Raw genomic sequence first — 24,235 nt, 5'->3', positions numbered from 1 at the left:
ATTCTCAAAAAAACACAAGGGATTACTATATAGAAGACCTCAATGAGTTTGATAGGCTTGTTTTCAACGACATCTTGACTATAAGTGGAAGAACCTTTATACATATTTCAGATCTTTTAGATCTTTCAACATAATACAATAGCAAGCAAAGGATCAACAAGAAATATGCCAATTTTCTAGATGAAGTAAAGCTTATTATTAAAAAATATCCTTGGCATGCAAGGAAATGCAGGTTATTACAGAGGAGTGTTGGCCTTGCTTGCTACTTGTATATATAGTGATTGGGGAGGAAGAATCAGAAACTCAGTTGGAGATTGAAAGCCAGAGCATGGGAGGAGAGTAAGAGGAAACATATGGAAGTGATGCTAAGGAGGAGATTACCCTAGAGGAAGAAATGAAGCTAAGTGCATCTCTAAATATTAAGGAGATTAGACATAGCACAGTCCAGAGAGCTTTGCAAGATGACAATGCTGCAAAAGTGGAGAGTGATCTTGCTGTTCTTGTACTCCCATCTTTTTAGGCTGGGAGTAAAGAGTATGTGTTGTTGCATGACTTACAAATCATGTTTAACATCAAGGAAGACTACACACTTGTGCCTATTGTAAATGCCTATAGAGATAATGAGGGATTTGTTCAGCATGATGCGTATGAGTTTGCTCAAATTGAGGATGTGTTGTATGAGTATTTTGGTCCCAAGAATGCATTAGAGTTGTGCTTTGCTAAGGCCAAATGCTATAAAGAGGATCTTCCATCAGAGGAGGAGTTTACTTAAATTCAAAAGCGTCTTGGAATATAAGACTAGAGTGCCCCTAGGTTTGTTGAAAACGACTCGTATAGATGACAAGGATTGCCGAGAAAAGAGCTCAATTGACTCATGAAAGGATGATATCTTAGTTTTAGATGAAAATCAAAAGGTAATTCAAAAACCTTATAAGAACAATTCAATAGGTTTTACTTGTTTTATGATATTACAAACACTACCTTGTAATTCAATAGGTTTTACTTATTTTTATGATATTTGTAATACTGCCTTACATGTTCATCTGGCAGCTAAGTGTTGAATACAATAAATTTCTTCTTCAAGCAGGAGGAAAGAAAGAAAAAGGTCATGGAAAGGACACGACATTGGTAAACTATATAAAATACTTTCATAGTTCAAAATTGCGTCACAAGTTTACAAAAGATGTATAGCTTAGCATGATTCTGCTCAAGGGGCTATCTAGATTTCTTGGTAACTCTCCTATACCTTTTAAAGCTGATCGCATCAAGATCCCCATCACTTGCAACAACAGAATCGCTGCCCAAGCATTCTAGTTACATTCTTGGATAGTTAAGCACCACGTAATAAGTACAATCACTAAATGAGGTGAGAAAAGGCAAAGCAAGGCTTTGATCAATCACTTACAACAAAATTGATGCCCAGGTAATTTCAATCTTTGTTGAATTCATTTTGATGAGGTTTTTTTTTAAAAAAATTCGATTGTAACGAATACTATTTAGGGGCTGTACACACTACCCTTGACCGCCAAAATATTGGGGAAAAAGGGAAAATCATCTCGCCATTTAGGAGCGATCTTTCCCCACCCAATTTCATAGTCAGGACTTAGGGAGTCTCCATATCCAACTCCCATCCATCTCCCTTCCCCGGACAACTCCCATTTTTTAAAGGATGAAACAACGTGAGAATACCACCCAAACAAAAGACCCAAGCACCTACAAGAAGACCCAATAAATTTATACCACCTACACAAAAACTAAAATAGCCGGACTTAGACCCTCATTAAGGTTTTAGCACTCTTTAGCGCGGCGACAGGGGGGCTTCAACAACATGGGTAAGTTTCACCTCGATCTATTTGAAATTAAGCATGGAACAGAGAGTTGTTGCAGCTCCACAAGACGCTCATTATTTACTTTGTCCACAATGGGCACATCAGGGCTGCTGCCTCTTCTCCTTCTGGCTATGGCGTGCTGCCTTGCCTCCATAGCTGCTGCGATCCCCCATGCCTTCTCAGAGAAAGACATGGCTACCGCCGCACAATTCCTCATTGATTCACAGGACACTGTTAGCAGGTAAGATTGGATTTGTTCTGAGAAACGCCATTATTTCTCTTGTTCTCAAGCTTGGGTCCTAAATTGAAGTAAGATCTTGGCCGTCCTTCTGGCAATGAAGTTGTGAGATCATTGTCTTTCATTTGGCACTCTCTAGGATGTCCTTTAAGTCATGGCTGTCCATCTGGCACTAAGATTCTTTGATTTACTTGTCACCATGAGTACTGTGCATGCAATGAATTGTCCAAAAATCTTTGGTTTTCATGTTATTGTTGGGTGCGTCATTTCCCCCCTATTCTGTAAGGGCCTGATTAACTAGGTTAAAAATGGATTTGAAGCTTTCAATCTCAGCTCTGGACGATCTCTTATGAAGTATATGAGCATGGCTGGACCATCCGCTGTTTTAGCATGTCGGATGAACAACTGGCGATTGGCTCTAAACAAACATGGAAGATTATTGGGTATTTGGGAACAATCACACTCAATGGCTGCTTCTAAGGCATCCATTGGGGGGTTTTGTTCAGCACATGGAAGATCATTGGCTATGGCACAACCAATGGCTGCTGTTTAGGCATCCATGTGCTTAGCGGGGTTTGATTTCTGGATTTTGGGGCAGAGTGGATTTCTACTTAAATTTGTTACCGCCATCCTAATTGCCAATTGCATTTTCATCAATATGCTTTGGTTGGGTTTGACTTTCAATGTTGTAGGAGGGTGTTGGAAAAGTCTCTACACTTCTGGATACATTCATGTTCTGGAGGGGTTTTCGACTCTCTAGTTTTCAATGGGGTAGGTCTTTCTTCCGTCTACTGTGGGACTGACTCATACCCATTGGTAGGTTTGGACCTTGGTTGCATTGGTCGCTTGACGTGCGTGTTTTATTGCTCAATCAGGGAGGGATCACCTTTCTCTGGTCCGATCTGGAACTTACACGTGTGTTTATTTCCAATTGTTTTTGGTCATGGAACCCTCCAGATCCCCTTCTCCCCTTTAAAAAAGAGAGAGAAAAGAACCCTTGTTTCTAGGGATGATCCGAGACTTGGTGGGGCTTGTTTTAAAAGATTGAGTGGTACCCTTTTACAAAGGATCTCTTGCAAGACTTTCTCCCCTCGACTAAAAAAGTTGGCAGGGTTCATGGCTTTGGCTTTCGAACTGGTAACATTTCATTAACGGCTTGAAGGATTAAGGTCCAATTATTACTTGTTTTTATTATGTAAATTATTTGGTTTAGGCTTATGCCAAATCCCTCTGTTTTTTTGGGCATTTTAACAGTTTGGAGGAGAAGTACCAAGTTTTGAGGTCCTTGCAAATTGTCGGAATTAAACGTGAAGAACCGTCCACATGTAGTCAGATTGCTGAAGTTTTGATCACTTCTAGCTCTTCGTTAAGAGATGTTTTCTATGCCGCCAAAATAGGGGAGGTGTTGCAATGCCCATTGGTGGAGGCTGACATCAAGGCAGGTGTTTTTTTATTTTAAAATGACTATTTGCTTATAGTGACATATATGCGATTTTGCCGCTGATTGTTTAGATTGATTGCAGATCACAATCTCAAATTTGCTGTTGTCTCTAAGCAGCAGTTATACCTTGTTGGATTTTCGCTTCTCCATTGGAGCACTTACGATTATGAAGGTTGATTGCCTCAGATTCAACCAAGATTATTTTTCATTGTCAAGGGTGCTTTTTAAAAATTGAAATAAAAGCCCTATTTTGTATTCTTAATTTTATCCCGTTTGGATGTTTTTTTTGCAAGCAGAATCGGATCAAAGATGACCTGGTTTTGGAGAATGCAGTTTATATTTTCGATACTATCAAGGTATTTTTGAAATTATTTGTATAAGTTGCAAGGAGACATTGTCTTAAAACTTAATTTTTCTCCAATTTCTGTGCCTCCATCTTGGGGCATGCCTTAGGTATTGGGCCAAGAGGATGGTACTTGGAAGTATAGCATGAATGACGATGGATCAAGTGCTAAGGCAGCTGGTAAGGTTTTTTTCCAAGCATAATCAAGAAATGTAGTGTAACATGTTAAGGATATGCTGACGACACCTTTGCATGCCTCAGCTATGAAGCTTGTATCCTAAACAATAGCAAATCTCTGATTTCGGGGACAAGGTAGGTTCTAATACACGGACATACATATGTATGTGTGTGTAGGTATGCACACATACACATACAAATGCATATGTATACCCGCCCTGCCCCCAAAACAACAACACACACACACACGCATATTTTTTTGTTTTTGTAAAAGCACCGTTTTCTTTACTATATTAAAAAGGAAGCCCTCTAGGCAAGGGAAAACTTCCTAGGATGATACAAGTTAAAAACAGTGAAAAAACAAAGCCAACCGGCCATCATCAATCTGATGCAGATGGATGTTGTCAAACAAAGGTTGATGAAAGTAGTGATAGGGTGTGTATTAAAGTGATGCAGTCGCTGGGGAAAGCAACGAGCTTTATGTCAATGAGAAGAAATTGGAGTTTTATTTATACGAGGCAATGTGATTGCTGAGGATTTCTTCTCAGTGCCGAAAGCATCTGATTGGACCCAGTAAAAGTGGTGGAGATCCTGAACTGGGAGATTCCGGAAACAACATATGATGTTAGGTCGTTTGTGGGTATTTGCTAGGCATATTCCACCCATATTGACAAGTTTTCTAATGTTTCGATAGCTCTGACTGATCTGTTTAAAGGTGTCAAGACTTGGAGGCAAAAGATCAAGATGACTCCTCGGGGTTTGCAGGCTTTTAAGAACCTCAAGGTTGCATTATTTGAAGCTCCTTGTTTAGTATTAGTCTCTTGGGATGATCCATTTCAATTGATCACTGATGCGAGTAACATCGCTATCGGAAGCGGTCTTGCAACAACAGAATGGACATCTAGTAGCTTACATATCTTGTAAGTTGATTCCTATAGAGAAGAACTACTTGGTTTATGACCGGGATTTCCTCGCGGTAATATACTCCACGAAGCATTGTAAACATTTCCTTTATGGGCACAACTTTGAGGTTCGCAGAGATCACCAAGCGTTGTGTTGGCTTCAGACGATGCCAAGCGCAAACTATAGTGACCGTCAACACTGTTGGAGCTAGATCTTCCGACAATTTGGTGAAATGATCGAGAACCTTTCGGACAAGGCCAACCTAGTGGCCGATGCCTTGAGTAAGAAAGGAACCGTGTCCCACATCCAGTCCACATGGATTTGTTGGTGTCGGACTAGATGACATGAAGCACAAGTACGCGGATTTTGTGGAATTTGGTACGCAGTGGGAACATGCATTGGACGGCCACAGGACTATGCCATTTCTTGATATGCGATGGTTGGCTTTTCTACCAAGGTCGACTTTGCGTGTTGAAATAGTTCCAAGCAACGCTTCTCCACGATGCCCATGATGTTGTCACCGGTGGTCATAGGGGCATGAACTTGACTCTCGAGAAGTTAGAGCGGCAGTTTTATTGGCCAAGAATGAGGCGATACGTGTTCACTCATGTGCAACAATGTTTGGTTTGTCAAAAGGTGAAAGCTCCTTGTGGGAAGAAGATAGGGTTGTTACAACCTTTACCCATTCCCGAAGGACCTTTTCAAGACATTTCGATGGATTTTGTGACGAACCTGTCTCCCAGTCCGGGTAAGCATAATACTCAATGTTTTATGATTGTCGATCGTTTTAGCAAATTTGTTATGCTTATTCCTTGTAGGGCAATGTGACTGTTGAGGATGTTGCTAGGATGTTTATTTGGCATTGGTAACCCATAGGTGGCATACTTAGGACCATTGTGTCAGATCGAGATACCAAGTTTACTAATCATTTCTAGAGGGCATTATTTGATAACTTTGGGACTAAGTTGAACTTTTCTAGTGCATTCCACCCACAGACGGACAACCATATGGAGATTTACAATCAATTGGTGAATGACCTGCGGAAGTGTTATGTTTACGACCGGCAAGGTAAGTGGGAACGATATTTACCTTTAGTTATGTTAGAATTTATGCATCTCAGTGTTTTGAGGTCGTACCATTTATTTGGTATTTTATGTATTTTCTCCTCTATTTATGGGTCGTGAGCTGGTCGTCCTGCTTTAGTGTAGTCGGTCAGGTCATTCATGCACTATATAAGGAGTTCCCCCATTTCTCACTATTTCATCCATTCCCTTGCACAAGTTCAACATTCTCTTGCTGGCCAATTGGCATTGTAAAGCTTCAAGCTAATATAAAAGGTGATCTTGTCCACTAGCTCTCTCTACTCCCTCTCTTGTCTTGTTTATGCTTCCGCCTGTGCATTCTCCAACATGGTATCGCTTGCTTAGATTCAGGCTGCTCCATCTTCTGCAAATCTGCCCGCCTTCTATCTGTGCCTTGCATTTTCTGCCCTAGCTCCTCCTGGCTGCAGATCAGTCCCAAATAGTGGCTACGTTTCCATAATCTGTTGCGTTTTTTGGTCCAGCCAGCCCTCTTCTTGCTGCCAGCCAGTCTCTTGACTGCGCTTTCTCCTACACAGAGGCAAGCCGTCCAGGTTCTTGGCTGCAATTTCTTCTACAAAGGCAAGTGTTGGAGTTTTTGGCTGTGTTTTTTGGTCCGGCATCAGTTCTTGGTGAGTTTCTTGCATGTGGAGTTGCCAACAAGTGGCTGTACATCTCCTTCTTCCTCTAGAGTCCCTACCCTTCCGGTAGGAGGTTCCCGGTGGTTTCTTGGATTGTTTTGTTGCCGTCTCTCTTAGGTTTGAGAGGGGGGTTATTGGTTCTGGAGCCTCGCTTCGTTGGAAAGCACTTGAGAGAAGTCTTCGAGGGCTGAGATCTGTGTTTCTTGTTGCTGTAGATATGACTCCCTCTTGTACGAACAAGGATGACAAGTTGAAAGGACCCAACTATGCCCATTGGAAGCTTCAGATGCGGATCTGGTTCATCCACAAGGGTTTGTGGGATATTGTTTAGGGCACTGAGAGGAAGCCCGAGCATCCTCAAAACTCTAGGAGGTGGACTCAGGATCAGGAGGATGAATTTGTTGCGGAATTACAAGACTGGGAGAATCGAGACTCGAAGGCGCATTCTATGCTTGTGCGGACCATCACATAGGAGGTCTCACCGACAATGCAAACTCTCACCAGTGCTCATCAGGTATGGTCTAAATTGGAGGATCTCTTTGCTCGAGATTCGTTGATGAGGGCAGTTACCTTGCAAGGGCAGCTCTATGGTTTGTTATTTCCTGAAGGCAGTTCCATGGAGTCGTTCCTCATGAAGGCCAAGGTTATCCATGACCAATTATTGGCTATGGGTGTTGCTTTGTCCTCTATTTAGCTGGCTGCACTTATTCTCACCAAGCTTCCTCCGGACTATGACGTGATTTCTCGATCGTTGCATTGCCAGGTCACATCCACTCAGTTGGATTTTGATGATCTTAGGTCCCTACTTTTGGAGGAAGAGTTCGTTCTCGTTTCATAGGGTAAGTTGAAGGTGTTAGTCAACAGTTCTGACCAGGCAGTTTCCTCAGTTCAGAAGAAAGGTCGGAGTCGCTACTTCTCTTGCGGGAAAAGAGGACATCTATCCAAGGATTGTTTGTCCAAGAAGGACAAGACCAAGGGCAAGGCTTCATTTCAGAGAAAAGGCAAAGACACGACACAGGATAGTGATAGAGATTCTAGTACCACTTCTAGGGTTCCCAGGGCGCTTCCGGCTTGGGAGAACCCAGATGGTGTACTTCTCTAGTACACGTAGTTTTCCCCCATGTGCTTCCAGCCAAAGGAGGCTTGTGGGTAGGAGAGGGGGCTGATTACAACTCCACTTATTGGTGCATGGGGATTGTGATTCGGAGTTCCAAGTATTAGACATCTGGTAGGACATGGTTATCTTTTGTATAGCAGAGATTATGAATTGGATCTGTTCTGAGTTCATTGTTCGAGGCTTTTGGAACATGATGTGTTTTCCGTCAACTATTGGGGATTATGGGTACGGTGTGTCCAGCAGCTCATCATCTATTCTTGGAGTTCACCACACTTGTGTGGGAATTTCGTGGCCAAGCAAAGTTCCTTGCTGTTCGTGGTGGCATTTTGTTTCGAGGAAACATGTTGTTGGATGCTCTCTCCAAGGTGATTCTAGTATTCGCGGTGTTGGAGGGTCCATGGTTGCATCTTCATCGGCTTATCTTCTTCTGACTCTTGCACACTTTGAGCTGCAGAGGGAGTGTTAGAATTTACGTATCTCAGTGTTTGGGGATTGTATCATTTATTTGGTATTCTATGTATTTTCTCCTCTATTTATGGGTCGTGAGCTGGTCGGCCTGCTTTAATGCAGTCGGCCGGGTCATTCATGCACTATATAAGGAGTTTCCCCATTTCTCACTATTTCATCCATTCCCTTGCACGAGTAGTTCAACATTCTCTTGCTGGTCAATTGCCATTGTAAAGCTTCGAGCTAATATAAAAGGTGATCTTCTCCACAAGCTCTCTCTACTCTTTGTCTTGTCTTGTTTATGCTTCCCCCTGTGCATTCTCCAACAAGTTCAAGCTATTTTGAATGACTCTTTTTGAGTTATGTGCTTAGAAGCACACTGTCAAGAAACCAACTGTTATAGAGACTATTATAGAGATAGTTGCACTACTATTGACAGGACTCCATACGAGGCAGCATTTGGAAGACTGTTCTAGTCTTTGTTGATCAGTATGTTGTCCTCAGTGCTTGAAGGGAGCAGATGGACGGAGTCTTACTAGGAGATCTTGGAGTCTGTGAAAGATTGGCAAGCGCATGAGGCCTACACTCGACAGGTGAACAAGGACAAAAGAGATGTGATCTTTTCGGAAGGAGATTGGGTTTATATCAAGATAATGGAGCAAAGGTTGAAACACGTGGGCAAGTGATGCTCAAAGTTGTCGTTTCGGAGCTTCAGACCCTTTCCCGTTTTAAAGAAGATCAATGAGGTTTCCATGAAACTGAAGGTACCACCCAGTTGGACCATGCATGATGTGTTCCATTTCAGTTGGTTGAAGCCTTATATTGGACCTCCTCTCTCTGATGTCCATGATGAATAGTAACCAGACATATTGAACGAAGCTGAAGTTATGGTTCCAGAACACATTCTTCTACGTCGTTTCAAGCATAGCTTCGGCTGAAAAGAAAGACAGTTCCTCTCGAAGTTTCAAGATTGAGAGACACATGAAGCGGTGTGGCTTGACAAGACCTTTTTCAAGATTTTTCGGTATTATTGTGTAAGCCCAGCGGGGCGTGCAATGACAAACTCAACCACGTGTCCAAGAGATAAAAATATAAAGAGACAGGGGAGAGAGAAAAGGGAATGGGGATCTTGCACAGTACACCACATTGAGCGGGAAATAGGCCCCGTCCCCTTTCAAGAATTTATTTAGGAACAATTCACGAGCATGCTGGCCAGGATCAATACAATCAATGAATACAAAACAAACAAATATGTCGATGTAGGATATCCAAGTTGATGACGATGTCGATGCACAAGATCTCTGATGCTGAGCACACCACGGGGATGACCCACAAGTCTCTCTCACCGGGCTAGTACTAGATCCAATATCCAAATCAATGGATCCCAAGTCCAATGAATCCAAATCCAAGTCCAAGTCCAAGTCCAAATCCCAGTCCAAAATTCAAGCTCCATGTCTAAGCTCTGTGTTCCATGTTTTCATGTCCAAGCTTCATGTCCAAGCTCTCTGTCCAAGTTCTTCATGTCTATGCTCAAGTTCAAGCTTCCATCATCCATGTCCAAGCTTCATGTTCCATGTCCAAGCTCTATGCCCAAGTTCCATGTCCAAGCTCTAAATCCACTCGCTCATCCCATGAATAATCTCCACAATTCCTATAGCCTTGTCGATGATGAAAACCCTAGAGAAGCTCTTTCTGGCAAGAAAACTGATATAAAACCTATTTTAATGGTTTTCGGGCGATAAACCTCCAAAAAGCAATTTTTACGGTTTTTTGAACAGTTTTAGGGTTTTTGAATTTTTCTGTCCATACAGTCCATACAGTTGTACGGATCCATATAGTTGCATGGAAAGATGGTGACGTGGCACTGCAGTTGCTAGAGGCGCTCTGAAATCAGCGGGTAGCGATGAAAAACTCCATGATTTGGTTCATAGATGATGATGAAGAAGATAATCTCCACGCTTGAACGAAGATGGCAATGCGATGAAGAGGTTCTTCTTCAACTTGATGCTCAAGTGAGGCTGATGCTTCTTTGATACTTGGGGAAGCCTTGCTTTTTGCCAAAAAGTAATGCTTTTGCTTTGCTTTTGTCTTTTTATTAAATATTATTAATAATAGCCAAAGTTCTTGATTTGTGCTTTTACGGCTTCAGGGCCTTGCTTTTTGGCCCTAGAGCTGCTTTTTTTGAGAAAGCGGCTTTTAGTTTTTTGGTCCAACTTAGTCTCCTCTTTCCAATGGTGCTCTTTTGGGTAGCGATGAAAAGCTCCATGATTTGGTTCATAGATGATGATGAAGAAGATAATCTCCACGCTTGAACGAAGATGGCAATGCGATGTAGAGGTTCTTCTTCAACTTGATGCTCAAGTGAGGCTGATGCTTCTTTTATACTTGGGGAAGCCTTGCTTTTTGCCAAAAAGTAATGCTTTTGCTTTGCTTTTGTCTTTTTATTAAATATTATTAATAATAGCCAAAGTTCTTGATTTGTGCTTTTACGACTTCAGGGCCTTGCTTTTTGGCCCTAGAGCTGCTTTTTTTGAGAAAGCGGCTTTCAGTTTTTTGGTCCAGCTTAGTCTCCTCTTTCCAATGGTGCCCTTGGCTCGTGGTCAACCTTGTTTGACTTTTTACTTTTTCTTGCTTTTTGACCAAGAATGGTGCTTTTCTTAATCAATCCTTATGGACCCTGTCCCCTTGTCTTCTTCCACATGTCTAGTGTTTGGGCATGGATTTCATTATGTGAAATAGAGCTAGGAGGGCCAAATAGTTACATATTGACAGACTATTTGGAGGCTTTGTAGCTCTGTCAAGTTAAGCAGAAGGGGATGTCACATGCTTCTTGCACTTGGATGCCATGTGGACATATCTTGTGCAAGCAGGTGCGACACTTGGAGTGGAAAATGGTCCTTTGTGAGTACAAGTCCGGGACAAGTCAGCGATGGTTCCACTCTAGGCATCCAAGGTGAGGTGTACAAGTCTCATACATGGTCTTGGTTAGGTGTGCAAGTCCCGCATATGAAGCAGTGCTTGTCCATACTACGAGTCACTCTCTGGAATGATGGCAAGTGTTCCAGGTGTTCGGCTTGTAGCTAGCTACCATGCATCTGAGTAGAATAGCATGTAGTTGCATGTAGATGGAAGGGAGGCCCTGTGGGCCACCCCAAAAAAGGGTTAATACCCTTGCAGACAAAAGGGGTAGGCCTTGTAAGCCACCCTAAGGGCCAAGGAGGCCCATGGCCAAGCCCAACGGCCACATGATGGTTGGGCATGCTGTCGGCCAGGCTTGGAGGGCTTGGGCAGCAAGGCGGCCAGGGCTAGAAGGGCTAGGGGCCAGGTCGGCCAGCCCAATGGCCTGGGCAGCCAGTCCAGCAAGGCAGCCAGCCTAGGCAGCTTGGACAGCATACCCAAGGCAGCCAACACAATGGGCAAGAAGGCGCCTATTTAATAGGCATGCTAAACAGGTCATGGAGGGATTTTCTACAGGCCAAAAGCCTTTAGTTGCCAAGCGTTTCTGAAATGGGAGGTATAAAACGTGTTTAATAGGTTTTGTAGGAGTTTCGTACAATGTAAGAAACAGGTTTTGTTCGGACTGGAAAATAACTGTGGAAATTTATACATATACAGAATATGACTCATGTCATGACTCATACGTGATACATAGCAAACACAGATTGATCATGATTCATCATTGTATAGAAAAGCATAAATGAACATTCAATAGACAACAATGATTATAGCAGAAGCATAGACGAATAATGACTCAAACGGGATTACATATGAATCATGTAAATGAAATCCTTGCACTCTGGAGTCATCAATGATAAACCATGTCACATGATTCATGAAGAGACTAGAGTAAAGATAAATGTAAATAACACGAGTCAAACTGTAAATGGAACCCTATATCCTGAGTCTTGATTCCTACAACAAAAGACTCAAGAGTCAAGACTCATCATCGTCTTGACCCTCAGCGAGATCCATATTCTCATCTGTAGGCTCAATATCATCAGCGTGATCCTCACTACTAGTGCCACTCCCAGAAGTCTCTTGAAATGCATCCTCGTTAGGTGGAGGTGCATGCGAAGTACTGGCAGTCTGGCACTAGTTGAAGCTCCTGCTTGAGATCATGTGCCACGAGATGGAGCACTAATTTCCTCATAGAGCATGGTGTATATATCCCTCTCCTCCTGTGGAATATCAGGTACCTCATTGCACTTTGTGATGTCTATCTTCTTTGGGTTGACTTGGCGGGGCTCTATGGGGTAGTCCTTTTGCTCAAGCAATCGTAGATTGCAGTGGCAAAAGACTAACCTCTCCAACTCTATTGTGGACAATCTATTTCTCTTCTTGGTATGGAGTAAGGCCCATGTACTCCAATTCCCGTCTTTGAAAGAAAACAAGATAGACATCCTCAATGCTCATATTATAGGAACATGCTTTAAATTTCTAATAACAAACTATTGGGGCTAAATCCGGAGTATCGAGGAGAGAGATATATGAGAACTGTACACCAGATTGGGTCCCAAATTACCCACTGAAGGGCCCCCTATCCCGATAACGAGATAGTATTTGCTTTATTACTTTAGAGAGAATGACTGTGGACTGTAGATAAGCCAAACGCAAGATCTCAGAGGATCAGAAGCTTGGCTGAACTGCACACGGCTGTAGAAACACCTCGATGAACTGATCTCGAGCCTATGCACTCTTCCCAAGGGCATGAGGAAGGGCTGCACACCTGAGGCTGAGCAAGAACTGCTGTGGACTGTTCTAAGCTATGTAACTATGCTGTAAATGCTTATGAATGATATGTTACCTTTACTAGATGACTGTTGCATGTATGGATGATTCACAGAAGGCAGAATACTGTTGTAGAACTGATGTTGGACTGAAAACGCAGACTGTAGACTAAAACGCACTGCTGTACTGTTTTAGATCTGCAAATGCAGGCCTGGAGGGGACTGAATGGCTGCTGGTGGTATTATGTGCTCAAACGCAGACTGTAATCTGCTGTCCTGGGGCTGGCTGTGTGCTGTATGCAGGCGCCTAAGGGCTGCGCAGATGGCTGAAGGTCTGAACTGTGCGTTAGGCAAAGATGGTTGCGCCTGAACCGTGGAGCTGCTGTAGGCTGAATGGACTACAAGAAGGGCTGAAGCACAACACAAACTCTAGAAGGGCAGGAACCAGTCTAGGCTGAAGGCGGGGAATGCTCCTAGTGCTGAGGAGGAAGGTGCCTAGCTCACTAAAGATTGAATGAATGTCTAAGCCCTATGCAAGCCTATTTATACTAACTAGGGGCTGGTCAAGTTGGCTGGTCATTTATTTAATAAAGTTTATGTTTATAAATGATAATAAATGCTAAATAAATACCATAAAATATGGAAAAAATACCAGATAAATCCTAGTAAATTCCCTAAGGCTTTTGGGATGTTCTAAATGATGCACAGGCATATGAATGCATACTATGCAGGATGCAGAGTGCTTTCTGATGATGCAAACCCTAAGCTTCTACCGACTCTACATGCATGAATGATTCTCTCCAAGTGGGTTAAGGGACTTGACTGACTGACTGACCCGCTAAGGCTGAGGAATGACCTAAGTAGCTCGTGCCTGACTTATCCTGGACTGAGGATGTACAATGGGGTCATCGCGTACGACAAATATCATCCTACTTGGTTCTAATAATGTACAAATGCTGCACTGCTGATGATGAGCCAGTTTGTCACCATGCACTGAGTGCAGAGTGCATAGTCACAAGGGACGGGGGACGGTAACGGGGGACGGGGACGAGGATAGGACGGGGACGGCCATATGTAGGGAACGGGGACGGGGGTAGGAACGACACTTAAAAATTACTTTGTCAGTACCACCCACTCGCCTATAAGGGCAAAGCTTGCATGACGGCCTGGCTAAGTATGCGGATGGCAAGCTGCTGCAGCTCCGGTCCATCTGAACCAAAGTCCTCCCACCATAGAGCAGCACCAACTTTGGAGCGGTCAACCTGTGCATCATGACAGCCATAGGAGCCATGAAACGACCTGTACATCGAAAGCTGGTCCCTGATCTTGCGCCTAACCGATGCATCAGGCACAAGACGATCCAAGATGATCCTCCATCCAGCGCTCACCTCCCGATCGCTCTCCTGCTTGTTGCCTTGGAATTCTGGGTCCACCACATAAGCTGCTGCATGCAATGGAGAGTAGTAGGAATTCCACCTTCCTAGACACAAGGCATGGATCTCCTCGTATCTGTCTTTGTCAGGCACGAAGTCTTTCAACTTCTCTATCATGCGATCCATGGCCTCGTAGACCTTGCCTATGCATGGCTGCATAGCGTCTACAATCCTCAACAGGTGGACTATGGGCCTCACCATAGCATCTGTGGTCTTCACACGCTCCCACCAAGAGGCTTGTCGCTTCGACCGCTTCGTAGACGCTAAGCTTGTCAAGAAGTTCCCGTCTCTTCTTGTCGCTTCGACCGCTTCGTAGACGCTAAGCTTGTCAAGAAGTTCCCGTCTCTTCTCGGGCGTGACATTCGTGCAAAACCTCACCTCATGCCCACTCTCATGCAAGAGGTGGGCTCGCACTTTGTCGGCGTCACCCGTTCGCCGGTACGGGCAAAGCTTGCATACCCATGGCCGAGAACCGCCTCCATGAACGGATGTGGTGTAGTTTACCTCCTCCCACCATGTCCATCCCGTTGTCCTTCTACGAGAAGCCCCGGCACGTGAGGAGGATGCCATGGTTGAAGATGGCTTGCCGCTTGACTCTTGAGCCTTGAGGAGAGAGAGAAATGAAATGAAATGATATATTAACGTCTTCAAAAGGCCAAAATGACCTATGAGACCAAAAAGGTTACAACAATTGGTGGATCTGATACAATGTCTGTGTAAGGAAAGCTAAAAACAACTAAACAACTAACTGAAACTGAAACAACTATGAGGAAAAGTACGGTACCAGGAACGCCTAATGGATAACATCTAGGAGGAAAACTCCAGCAACAAAGGTAAGCATCATACACATCACTATCCAAAGATGTCTCTCATCGGTCGATGGCGGATATCCTCAATGTCCTCCATGGTGAGTACTCTGACTGGACGTCTCCCATGCCGTGCTAGTATGATCCTGATCCTCTGTTGTAGTCTCCGCCGGTGTCGAGATGGGCCTCTCATCTTGGGGCGCCTGGACCGCCCCAGCTCTATAGCCCGATCAATCAGTGTACCTCTGGTGCGGCTGTACTCTGGGGCTAGCTGCAATGCCTGCTGACCTGACTGCTCAATCTCTGGTCGAAAGAAGTCTGTAATCTGCCTCTGTAGGTGTCTCTCCCTCTCTGATCCCCTCCCTCTCAGGAGACCCTCTCTATGTCTACGCAGCTCCAGCAAGTACAATCCGAGGCATCTCTGATCCTGGTATCTCATGACTCTAGAAAGTGGTCCAAAGCCCTCTCTGAACAGGCAGTGAAAACGACCTCGTATCTCATAATATACTGGACAGTGACATATGTAATGTAACTCTGTCTCTGGCTCCATCTGGCATAGCTGACAAATCCTGGCCTCAGCTGGTACTCCTCTGAATCTGCCAGTCTCAATCTCTAGCTGGTGTGAGGATGTGCGCATCTGACCAATAGCACACCGTACCCCATGAGAAAGATGAGTATCCATGTAGCTGGGTCTAATCACAAACCCATCCTCCGTGAGCTGGAGAAGATGATCTCTATAGAAAGCCATCTTCGTACCAAGCTCGTGTGTCGGCTGTATCCATGTCCTCCTAGTGTCCAGCTGAGTCAAGTCTTGCCTGATAAGTCTGGTAATCTCTGCCCGTGTGAGAGAGAGGGAGGGTGCATCCAGGGAGTACTGAAATGGAGGTAGCCTGTCCATACTAAAGCCATGCAGTTGGAACCAAGCTGTCATCTGTGCATACCAACATGATCCGTCTCCCTGTGATGCCAACTGTCGTGTGAGAGAGAGAGAGAGAGAGAGAGAGAGAGAGAGAGAGAGAGCCTTGAGGAATGAGAGAGAGAGAGAGAGAGAGAGAGAGAGAGAGAGCCTAGAGGCTTGGAAGTTGGAAGAGTCAAGACTCAAGAGGCTTGAGGGAGAGGTGAGAGCCTAGGCCCTAGAGCTTGGAACTTGGAAGTTGGAAGAGACTCGAGAGAACTTGAGAAGATTCAAGAAGCTTGAGCAATGAGCAATGAACTTGTGTGTGGCAGCTTGTAGCCTTGTAGAGGTGGGCTCTTATATAGATAGGCAAGAGAGAGAGAGGGCCAAGGCCCAACTGGCAACAGCCATAAACGGCTAGTAGAGCCCAAGCCCAACAGCCATAACGGCTACAGTGGCAGGCACGCGGCAGGCAAGCGCAACGGCCAGAAAATCCCCGACAGCCGTCCCCCGTCCCCGCGCCGTCCCCTGCGCCGTCCCCGGTTTGAAACGCCAGTCAGGGGACGTCCGTCCGTCCCCGTCCGTCCCCGTCCCTGCGTCGTCCCGTGTCGGCGTCCCCGCGTTCCTAGGCACCGTCCCCGCCGTCCCCTGTGACTATGCTCAAAGGCTCAAGGCCTATGGGCCAAGGCTAAAGGCCCATGAAAAGCCCCTCCCAAACGGCCAAAAGAAAAGGTCAAAAATGTGACCATTGCCCAAACAGTAACCTGCAGGCGTTCCCATGCAACCGTCCCCTCTTGGATCCGTCCCCGGAACGCCATCCCTTGTGAGGGACACCCAGCTGGGGACGTCCGTCCGTCCCCGTCCGTCCCCGTCCCAGAGTGTTCCCGGGACGGCATCCCCCCATTCCAAGGGTCCGTCCCCTCCGTCCCCTGTGACTATGGCAGAGTGCATGTGACACTAAGGGAAAGAGAAACTAGGATAAGGTGTAGGATCAGCCTTATGGAAAATCTAATCCTTTGTCGTTTCACCATGTGGAACAACGATAAGAGGAGTAAAAGGTTACTAAAGGTGAGATGCTAGGGTTGATCCATGTACGAAGAGCATAGGTCTCGCATATCATCCTAAGATATCCTGTATGGGGCTCCACAACATGGCACTTAGAGTTGTAAAGTTGAGCCAGCGTGAGGAAGTCTTGTGATGGTGTAAGATGATGGCTCTAATCCTCGTCTGATGGCACGGGCATGGGCGGGGGCCTCTTGGTCGAGGTCGTCGACCTCTGTATACCTTGGTGGCTCTGTCCAACGTCATTTCTCTCTGGGTCGGGCTCCTACATCAGCCTAGGGTCGAGGTAGGGTGGGTGGGTCTACCCTTGGAGCTTGGGTTTGGAAGAAATCAGTGAGAGCTCTTTGTGTTGGTTCTCGGGTAGACGCTAATGGTCTGGGCCGCGATGGTGACCCCTTGTGTCTACAAAGCTCTGGAAGGAAGAGCCCTATGCATCTTTGATCCGAGAAGTCTATGATCTTGGAGAGTGGTCCAAACCCGTCTCGGAAGAGGCATTGGAACCTCCCCCTGATCTCATAGAATACCGGACATCGGCATATGTAGTGCTCCTCCGTCGTGGCCTCTGTATGACAAAGCTGACACATCCTATCCTTTGGTGTGCATCGGTCCCTGGCCCATATCTGGTTGTCTCCACTCTCAAGTGGTGGGATGAGGTGCGTATTTGGCCAATTGCACATCTTTCTCCAGATGAGAGAGAGAGAGAGAGAGAGAGAGAGAGAGAGAGAGAGAGAGAGAGAGAGAGAGATTTTATTAACGTCTTCCAAAAGACCGAACTCGGCCTATGAGACAAATCGGAGTACATGTATGGGGTATCCTCTGTCATCCCAACAAAATGAAAAAGTACTGAATAAAAAAGCTGAATCTGGGTGTGCAGGGGATGGAGCTCTATTACTAGGAGAATGCAAAGCTATATGCATGGAGTATACAATCATGATATGCAACCTAGCTAGCTCCATCCTGTACCATACTGGGGGTATAAAATGGTATACATCAGTGAAGGGGGTGTCCACAGCTCCCTGAAGAACATGCCTGGGTGTGCTTTGAAGCGAGCTAGTCGCTCCGCACCCTCTCTGTGAAACTGAGCTCTGATCTCTGTCATCTCTCTCTGGTATAGGCGTGGTGTCCGAAAGCGAGGTGTCCTCTGTCTCCTGCGGGCTCTAAGTGTCTCTGCTCTCTGGAGAGTAATTCCTTGCCGTGTAGGGGCTGGGAGGGGTATGGATCTCTGAAAAAATGTAGTAATCTGTGTCTGTCGCCCCCCCTCTGGAGCTGTCTGAGAGAGAGAGAGAGTTATATTAAATGTCTTCAAAAGACCCAACGGCATGAGACCAAAAGTGATACAATAGTGTCCATATAATCTCATCATGGTACAAAAGAAAACAAATACGAGCTATGAGCTGGGATTGTCAAATCCGAGCCATATGATATAAAGTGGGACCATCTTCATCATACAACCTATGGAGCTAACCCCCCGGTGGGGGAAGGGGGCCATCAAGGATATCGAGCATGGGGTTTGTCTCTCTCTCTCTCATCCCACCAGTTGAGGTTGAGGTTGAGGTTGAGGTTGAGGTTGAGGTTGAGAGAGAAAGAAAGAAAGAAAGAAAGAAAGAAAGATATATTAACGTCTGCAAAAGGCCAAAATTGGCCTATGAGACAAACAAGTAGTACAATGATGTTCCTCCAGTTATCAAGAGGAAAATGTGGAGTGAGAATAAAATGTACAAGTATGACAACACGACCATAGGGGACTCAATAGTGGTGTACAAAAATGAGAGGGTGTGGATGGAGTACTAGGGCTACCAATGCATCTCTATATGCTGAAGGGGTGATACAAGTATGAGATGTTATCTACTCGTAACTCCATCCAGTCCCATAGTCTGGGTACAATATGTCATACATCCGATTTGAGGATGCCGTAAATGTCTGGAGCATGCGTCCTGGATTAGGGCGAAAATGTGCCAGCTGCTCCTGGACCTCCTGTTGGTGTCGAGACCGGATGACCGCGATCTCTCTGTGGTGTAGCCGTGGTGTCTGGTAGCCAGCTAGTATGGGTCATCGCCTAGCTCGAATCTCCTCCGCTCGCTGAGATGTCACTCCCGATGTGTGTGGCTGGGCTACTGGTGCCAATCTCTGGAAGAAGTCAGTCAACTGGGACTGTCTTCCTCCGCTATGATATGTGGGTGTCTGAAGTAAGATCTCCCTGTGTCTCTGTAGTGCTAGTAGTAGTCTGCCTAGCTGTCTCTGGTCCGATCTCTCCCAGATCTGTCTAAGTGATGTGGTCCCTCTAAAAACCTCAGGATAGCATGCCCTGATCTCCTGCAAAGCACCACACTGGCAAACAAAATGCTCCTCTGTCTCCACCCCCGTCTGGCATAATCTGCAAATGCGCTCTGCCCGAGGGATGTGTGCTGCTCTCCCAGTCTCGATCTCTAGTTGGTGTGATGAGACCCTTAGTCGCCCAATGGCTACTCTGGCTCCATGTGATAAGTGGACCTCCAAGTATCGTGTTCGCTGGATGAAGCCGTCTGTGGAGGTGCTCAAGAAGTGGTTTCTGTATAGTAGAGCATCTTCGTCGGGAGTGGTTGACTGGGAGATAGTCAAGTCTCCTGTATGTGGCCCTGCCAAATGTCACGTCTCATGACTCTGTTCCTCTCTGTCTGAGAGAGGCGTCTGTGTGGTGCAGCTAGGTCATACTGTAAGGGTGGTAATCTGTCAATATCAATCCTGTGTGATGATATCCACTGTACCACCTGGGAGTACCATGACCAGGTATGTCCCTCCTTAGCAAGCTGTCTGGATGCCTCAAAAGCAGCCCGAGATACCTGATTTAGTGGGAGCTCCCGCATCCTGTGTATAAAAGATATAGTCTGGAACATGGCCTCTACTAACATAGGTGGTACAGCAAACTCGGCTCGAAGGATATCATGTGGTACTGAAGGTTTGCTGCGGATCATCCGTGAGAGCATCAAAATCTGAGGGCGCTCTATCTGTGTCCATGAGGATGTAGCCAAACCTGGTGCCCATACTGCTGTTGCATACATCAATGCTGAATGCTGGAGTAACTAGTGTATCAAATAGCCACCCCTTAGTACGGGGCTCGTGGAAGTGTGCCTGGTGACACTGGCGTTCCAAAATTGCTAGTGCTGCGTACCCTCGTGTCACTTTGTCTCTGGCTGCCTGTGCCATAGAGAATCTCCCTGATGAGCTGGTAAATGTGACCCCAAGGTATACATATGAGCCCACCACCTCTACCTGTCCCCGGGATAGTGTAAGGATAGTCTGGCATCTGACTGTTGTTGCTGATGTATGAAAGACCATAACCTTGGTTTTCCCAAGGTTCATTGTGAGTCCTCGCTCCGCACAGAAAGTATCCAGGGCCTGTAGATGCCCTGTCCGAGTATCCGACACAAGAATGATATCATCAGCATATAATAGAATGTGTACAGTCGTACCTGAGATGTCAATCCCAGAGCCTCCTCCGTGTATGATGTAGTCTGCTACCTCGTCGATGTATAAGCCAAAGAGTGTCGGGGAGAGAGGGCAGCCCTGCTTCACACCAATGGTGCTGGCAATCATATCTGATAGTCCCCCTGGGCATCTAACTCGTCCAAACACTTGCTCATATAATCTGTAAATCCCGCACATCATGTCGGGGGGTATGCCCAGTGTCTGTAAGTGGTGGAAGAGGCGCTCTCTCGGGACTGTGTCGAAGGCTTTGCGGAAGTCCACAAAACAGCAATAGAGTCTCTGTCTCCGTGCCCGAGTTTGGTCAATCAGGCATCTCAGGGTGAAAATGTGATCAATAGTAGAGAAGGCTCGCCGAAAACTTGCCTGACCAGGGGCACGAAGCCCCTCCCTCTCAGCATGTGCGCTCAATTCTGCCTCCTGGATAGCCCCATAGAGTTTGGCCAAGGTATGACCAATCATGATAGTCCTGTAATTACCGGGGTCCAACATGTCCCCAGCTTTGTGGATTGGTACAATAGTGTGCATTGTCCACTCAGCCAGGAAACCTTCTACCAGAGCCCTGTTAAAGAGGAAACCTTCTACTGGCCTGCTGCTGTGTTATTTCCCTTTTTGCTATCTGGGCTTGGAGATGTCGATGAAGCTCTCTGCACTCATTATCATACCATCTATTCTGGGGCATGTCCCCGGATCTAGGTGGCTTCCCTGTCTGGAGATGGTGTGGAAAGCTGTGGCTAGCTGCTGTGTGCAGTATGTGTGAAAGTTGGGCCATCAGTACATCGATGGGTGCTGTAGGGTCCATACCAAAGAGGCCATCATGTACTTTTGAATCATAAACGTCTGCAAGCTCCCGGGTAAAGTGGAAGATGGTACGAGATGCCTGAGTGGTCGGGGGTGGCAGATCAAGAGAGCTCCTAAGAGAAAAAGCCAAATAAGTATGGTCCGCACCAATGGGGCATGTAGGGATAGTGAAAGAGTCTATCAGGTCTGTGCTCTCCCGCGAGCCCAATATGTAGTCCACAGTGTTGCTGCTTCCTGATGATGGGAAACATGTGAGTCTTCCCGATTCTGGCCATTGTGACATCCCGTTATAAATAACGAGATGGTGTCTAGCTCCCAGGTCCAGAAGGTGTTACCCATAACTTGTACTGTCTGGCCCACTGTCCTTTGACATCTTCATGGTCCCTGCATCTACATCGTCTAGTGCCTGTAGGATGAGGGGATCTGTGAAGTCGAATGATTCACACTGTCGATTCTGTGTGCGTGCATTGAAGTCCCCCATCAGGAGAACCTCCCCCATGGTCGAATAGTGTAGGATATCTGCGGATAGAGTGGCGTATGGAGACTCACTAGGAAGGGCCCCTCTCTCCTCTCCTCCAATCTGGTCCTCCGTGTGACCTGTGTTGAATCTCGACCCCTTCGGCGGGAAGTAGCATGTTGCCAAGTAAACTGTTCTCACCTTTGAGAGCTGTAGGCAATCCACATGTAGCGTGCCTCTGGGTCTCTCGACACCACCCTGATACGCTGGTGTAGTGCTTGTCTGAATAGTATAGCGATCCCACCTGAGCCTCTGGAAGTGCCCTGTCGCATCCCTTGTCTATACACTGATTCCCACTGGTTACCCTGCTACCCGTGGTAAGCCTCTCTAGGCTTTCATGTGTGTCTGTCAGAAACATGATGTCCCGGTTCTCCATAACCTCCTCTAGTCTGCCTGGATGTGTCCATAGAGCCCCATTGCAGTTCCAAACTGCTTCCTTGTGCTTCTTGATAATTTCCTGTTCCCATAGGCCATATGGCGCTATGCCACCATCTTGCCCTCTATGTATACATGGCCGTCTCTGTAATGTGCCTTTTTCCCTTCAGCACGTGCTGCTTTAATTTGTGGCATGCATGATTTCCTATGTTGTCTCTGCATCCAAGTTAGGTCATCATCAAAGTAGATGGGGTCCCCTGGTAGGTTTCTCAGAATAACTCTCTGTCTCATGAAGGTTTGCCTGCTCACTTCGTCTGCGAACTGTAGCACTAGGGCTTTACTTTGGGTGGGGTCCTTGGGTGGGGCTGTCGTCCATATCTTGGTGAATGGAAGTGGTGCATCCTCCACATGGCCTAATTTTATGCATAAGTTTCGGCCGTCCGCCTCGGGTGCACCCCTCTATCTCTGGAATACCTGTCACGCGTATGTTCAGGCGACGGATTCTCCTCATCTTCTCTTCATCTAGTGTGGATTGGACCATGTGTGTGTCCTCTTGTACTTCTTTCTTAATGTTTTTCTTGACCACTTCCACCCATCCTTCTCTTACTGCTTCCATCTTGCCCTCCAGGGTTTTGGTAATCGTCTGGGTGAGCTCCTCCTTCATGGCTTCTTTGTCTGCCTTGAGGATTTCCCCTTCTTCTGGGCGTTAACACAGTGAAGCTACTTCGCCTTTAAGCTGGGCAATCTCCTCCTGCATTGTTTCCTTTTCTTTCTTCCATGTTTCTGCCTCGGTCTCCAGCTCAGCAATGCGATCGAGGAGGTTCTTCTGGACAGTGTTGAGGTTGCTGTCCGTGGTTTTCTTCAAATCCTTCAGCATCTTTTCGAGCTTTTCCATTTGTGCCTCCATGACGTTTCTTTTGTCGTTAATCCTTGTGGGCTGTGACTGTTACTTCAGCAGACCAGGGTTGGTCTCAACATGGTGCTGACCTTCAGGAGAGAGAGAGAGATGGAGGGGACAAAGGGCGGGGTGCAGGCGGGCAAGAGGGCGCACAGGTGGGAGGGAGGGGAGGGAGAGATGCGCAGGAGAGAGAGGCGGGGGGAGGGCAGAGAGAGAACGAAGGGCAGGCAACGTGGGGGGGGGGGGGGGGGGGGGGGGGGGGGGGGGGGCACAGGTAGGCAGCAGGAGGGGGGGGGCGAAGGGCAGGCAGCGGGGGAGAGAGCGAAGGGGGGCACAGGCAGGCAGCGGGAGGGGGGGCGCAGGCAGGCAGAGAGAGAGAGAGAGAGTTGTATTAATGTCTTCAGAAGGCCAAAATTACCTATGAGACCAAAATGTTACATCATTCCATGGAATATGTCATCATGGTACTGAGAGTAAAATTAAAAGAAAATCTCCGTTAAAAAAAAACAAACAAAGCCGCAAGCTCTTGCATCAGCCAAGAATATCTCGCATAGGGCGTTGCAACATGGTACCCAATGGAGAGAGAGAGAGAGAGAGAGAGAGAGAGAGAGAGAGAGAGAGAGAGAGAGAGAGAGAGAGAGAGAGAGAGAGAGTTATATTAACGCCTACGGAAGACCCCAAGGGCCTATGAGACCAAAAGTAAAACAATGGTACCATGGATATATTGACCCATGGAAAACTGAAAGAAAAAGTAAAATGAAAACATCTGACAGTACATGTGATCAACAAATGATCCTGTGTAGAGTGAGATATGCGAGAGAGAGAGAGAGAGAGAGAGAGAGAGAGAGAGAGAGAGAGAGAGAGAGAGAGAGAGAGAAGCGGCACATACATGCACATGCACGCGTGTGTTAGTGCAATTGCAAGTATGTCTGTATGAGAAAAGAAATTGCTGATATGCGGAGTGTATTATAAGATTCATCATGAAAAGTTCTGATAGGGTTTTCTTATATTTTGGATATTGATATAATTTTTTCTCGAGTTTAC

The 24,235-nt window shown here is 46.2% G+C and overlaps 1 protein-coding gene across 10 annotated transcripts in view; it reads left to right on the top strand.

Moving 5' to 3' along the window:
- Positions 1-1,694: 1,694 nt before the first annotated feature.
- LOC147634908 (dolichyl-diphosphooligosaccharide--protein glycosyltransferase subunit 2-like) overlaps positions 1,695-24,235 on the top strand; it is a 62,660-nt gene continuing 40,119 nt past the window's right edge. For 5 of the 10 annotated variants that reach the window (XR_015266816.1, XR_015266815.1, XM_086804152.1 and 2 more), the window contains exons 1-5: positions 1,746-2,070; positions 3,322-3,505; positions 3,591-3,680; positions 3,805-3,864; positions 3,962-4,031. Coding sequence is in view for 6 of the 10 variants with exons in the window: in XM_086804152.1 (XP_086660278.1) it covers positions 1,829-2,070; positions 3,322-3,505; positions 3,591-3,680; positions 3,805-3,864; positions 3,962-4,031 (646 nt within the window). In the remaining 4 variants the exon portion in view is untranslated. Of the gene's footprint in view, positions 2,071-3,024; positions 3,205-3,321; positions 3,506-3,590; positions 3,681-3,804; positions 3,865-3,961; positions 4,032-24,235 lie in introns of those variants that run through there. The other 5 variants (XR_015266818.1, XR_015266817.1, XM_086804151.1 and 2 more) reach the window with 2 other exon arrangements.

Source organism: Cibotium barometz, chromosome 10, assembly GCF_041138505.1.
Source record: "Cibotium barometz isolate CiBa-2024 chromosome 10, ASM4113850v1, whole genome shotgun sequence".
Lineage (NCBI taxonomy): Eukaryota > Viridiplantae > Streptophyta > Polypodiopsida > Cyatheales > Cibotiaceae > Cibotium > Cibotium barometz.
The sequence above is the reverse complement of the archived record's forward strand: the minus strand, read 5'-3'. Positions and strand labels throughout refer to the sequence as shown.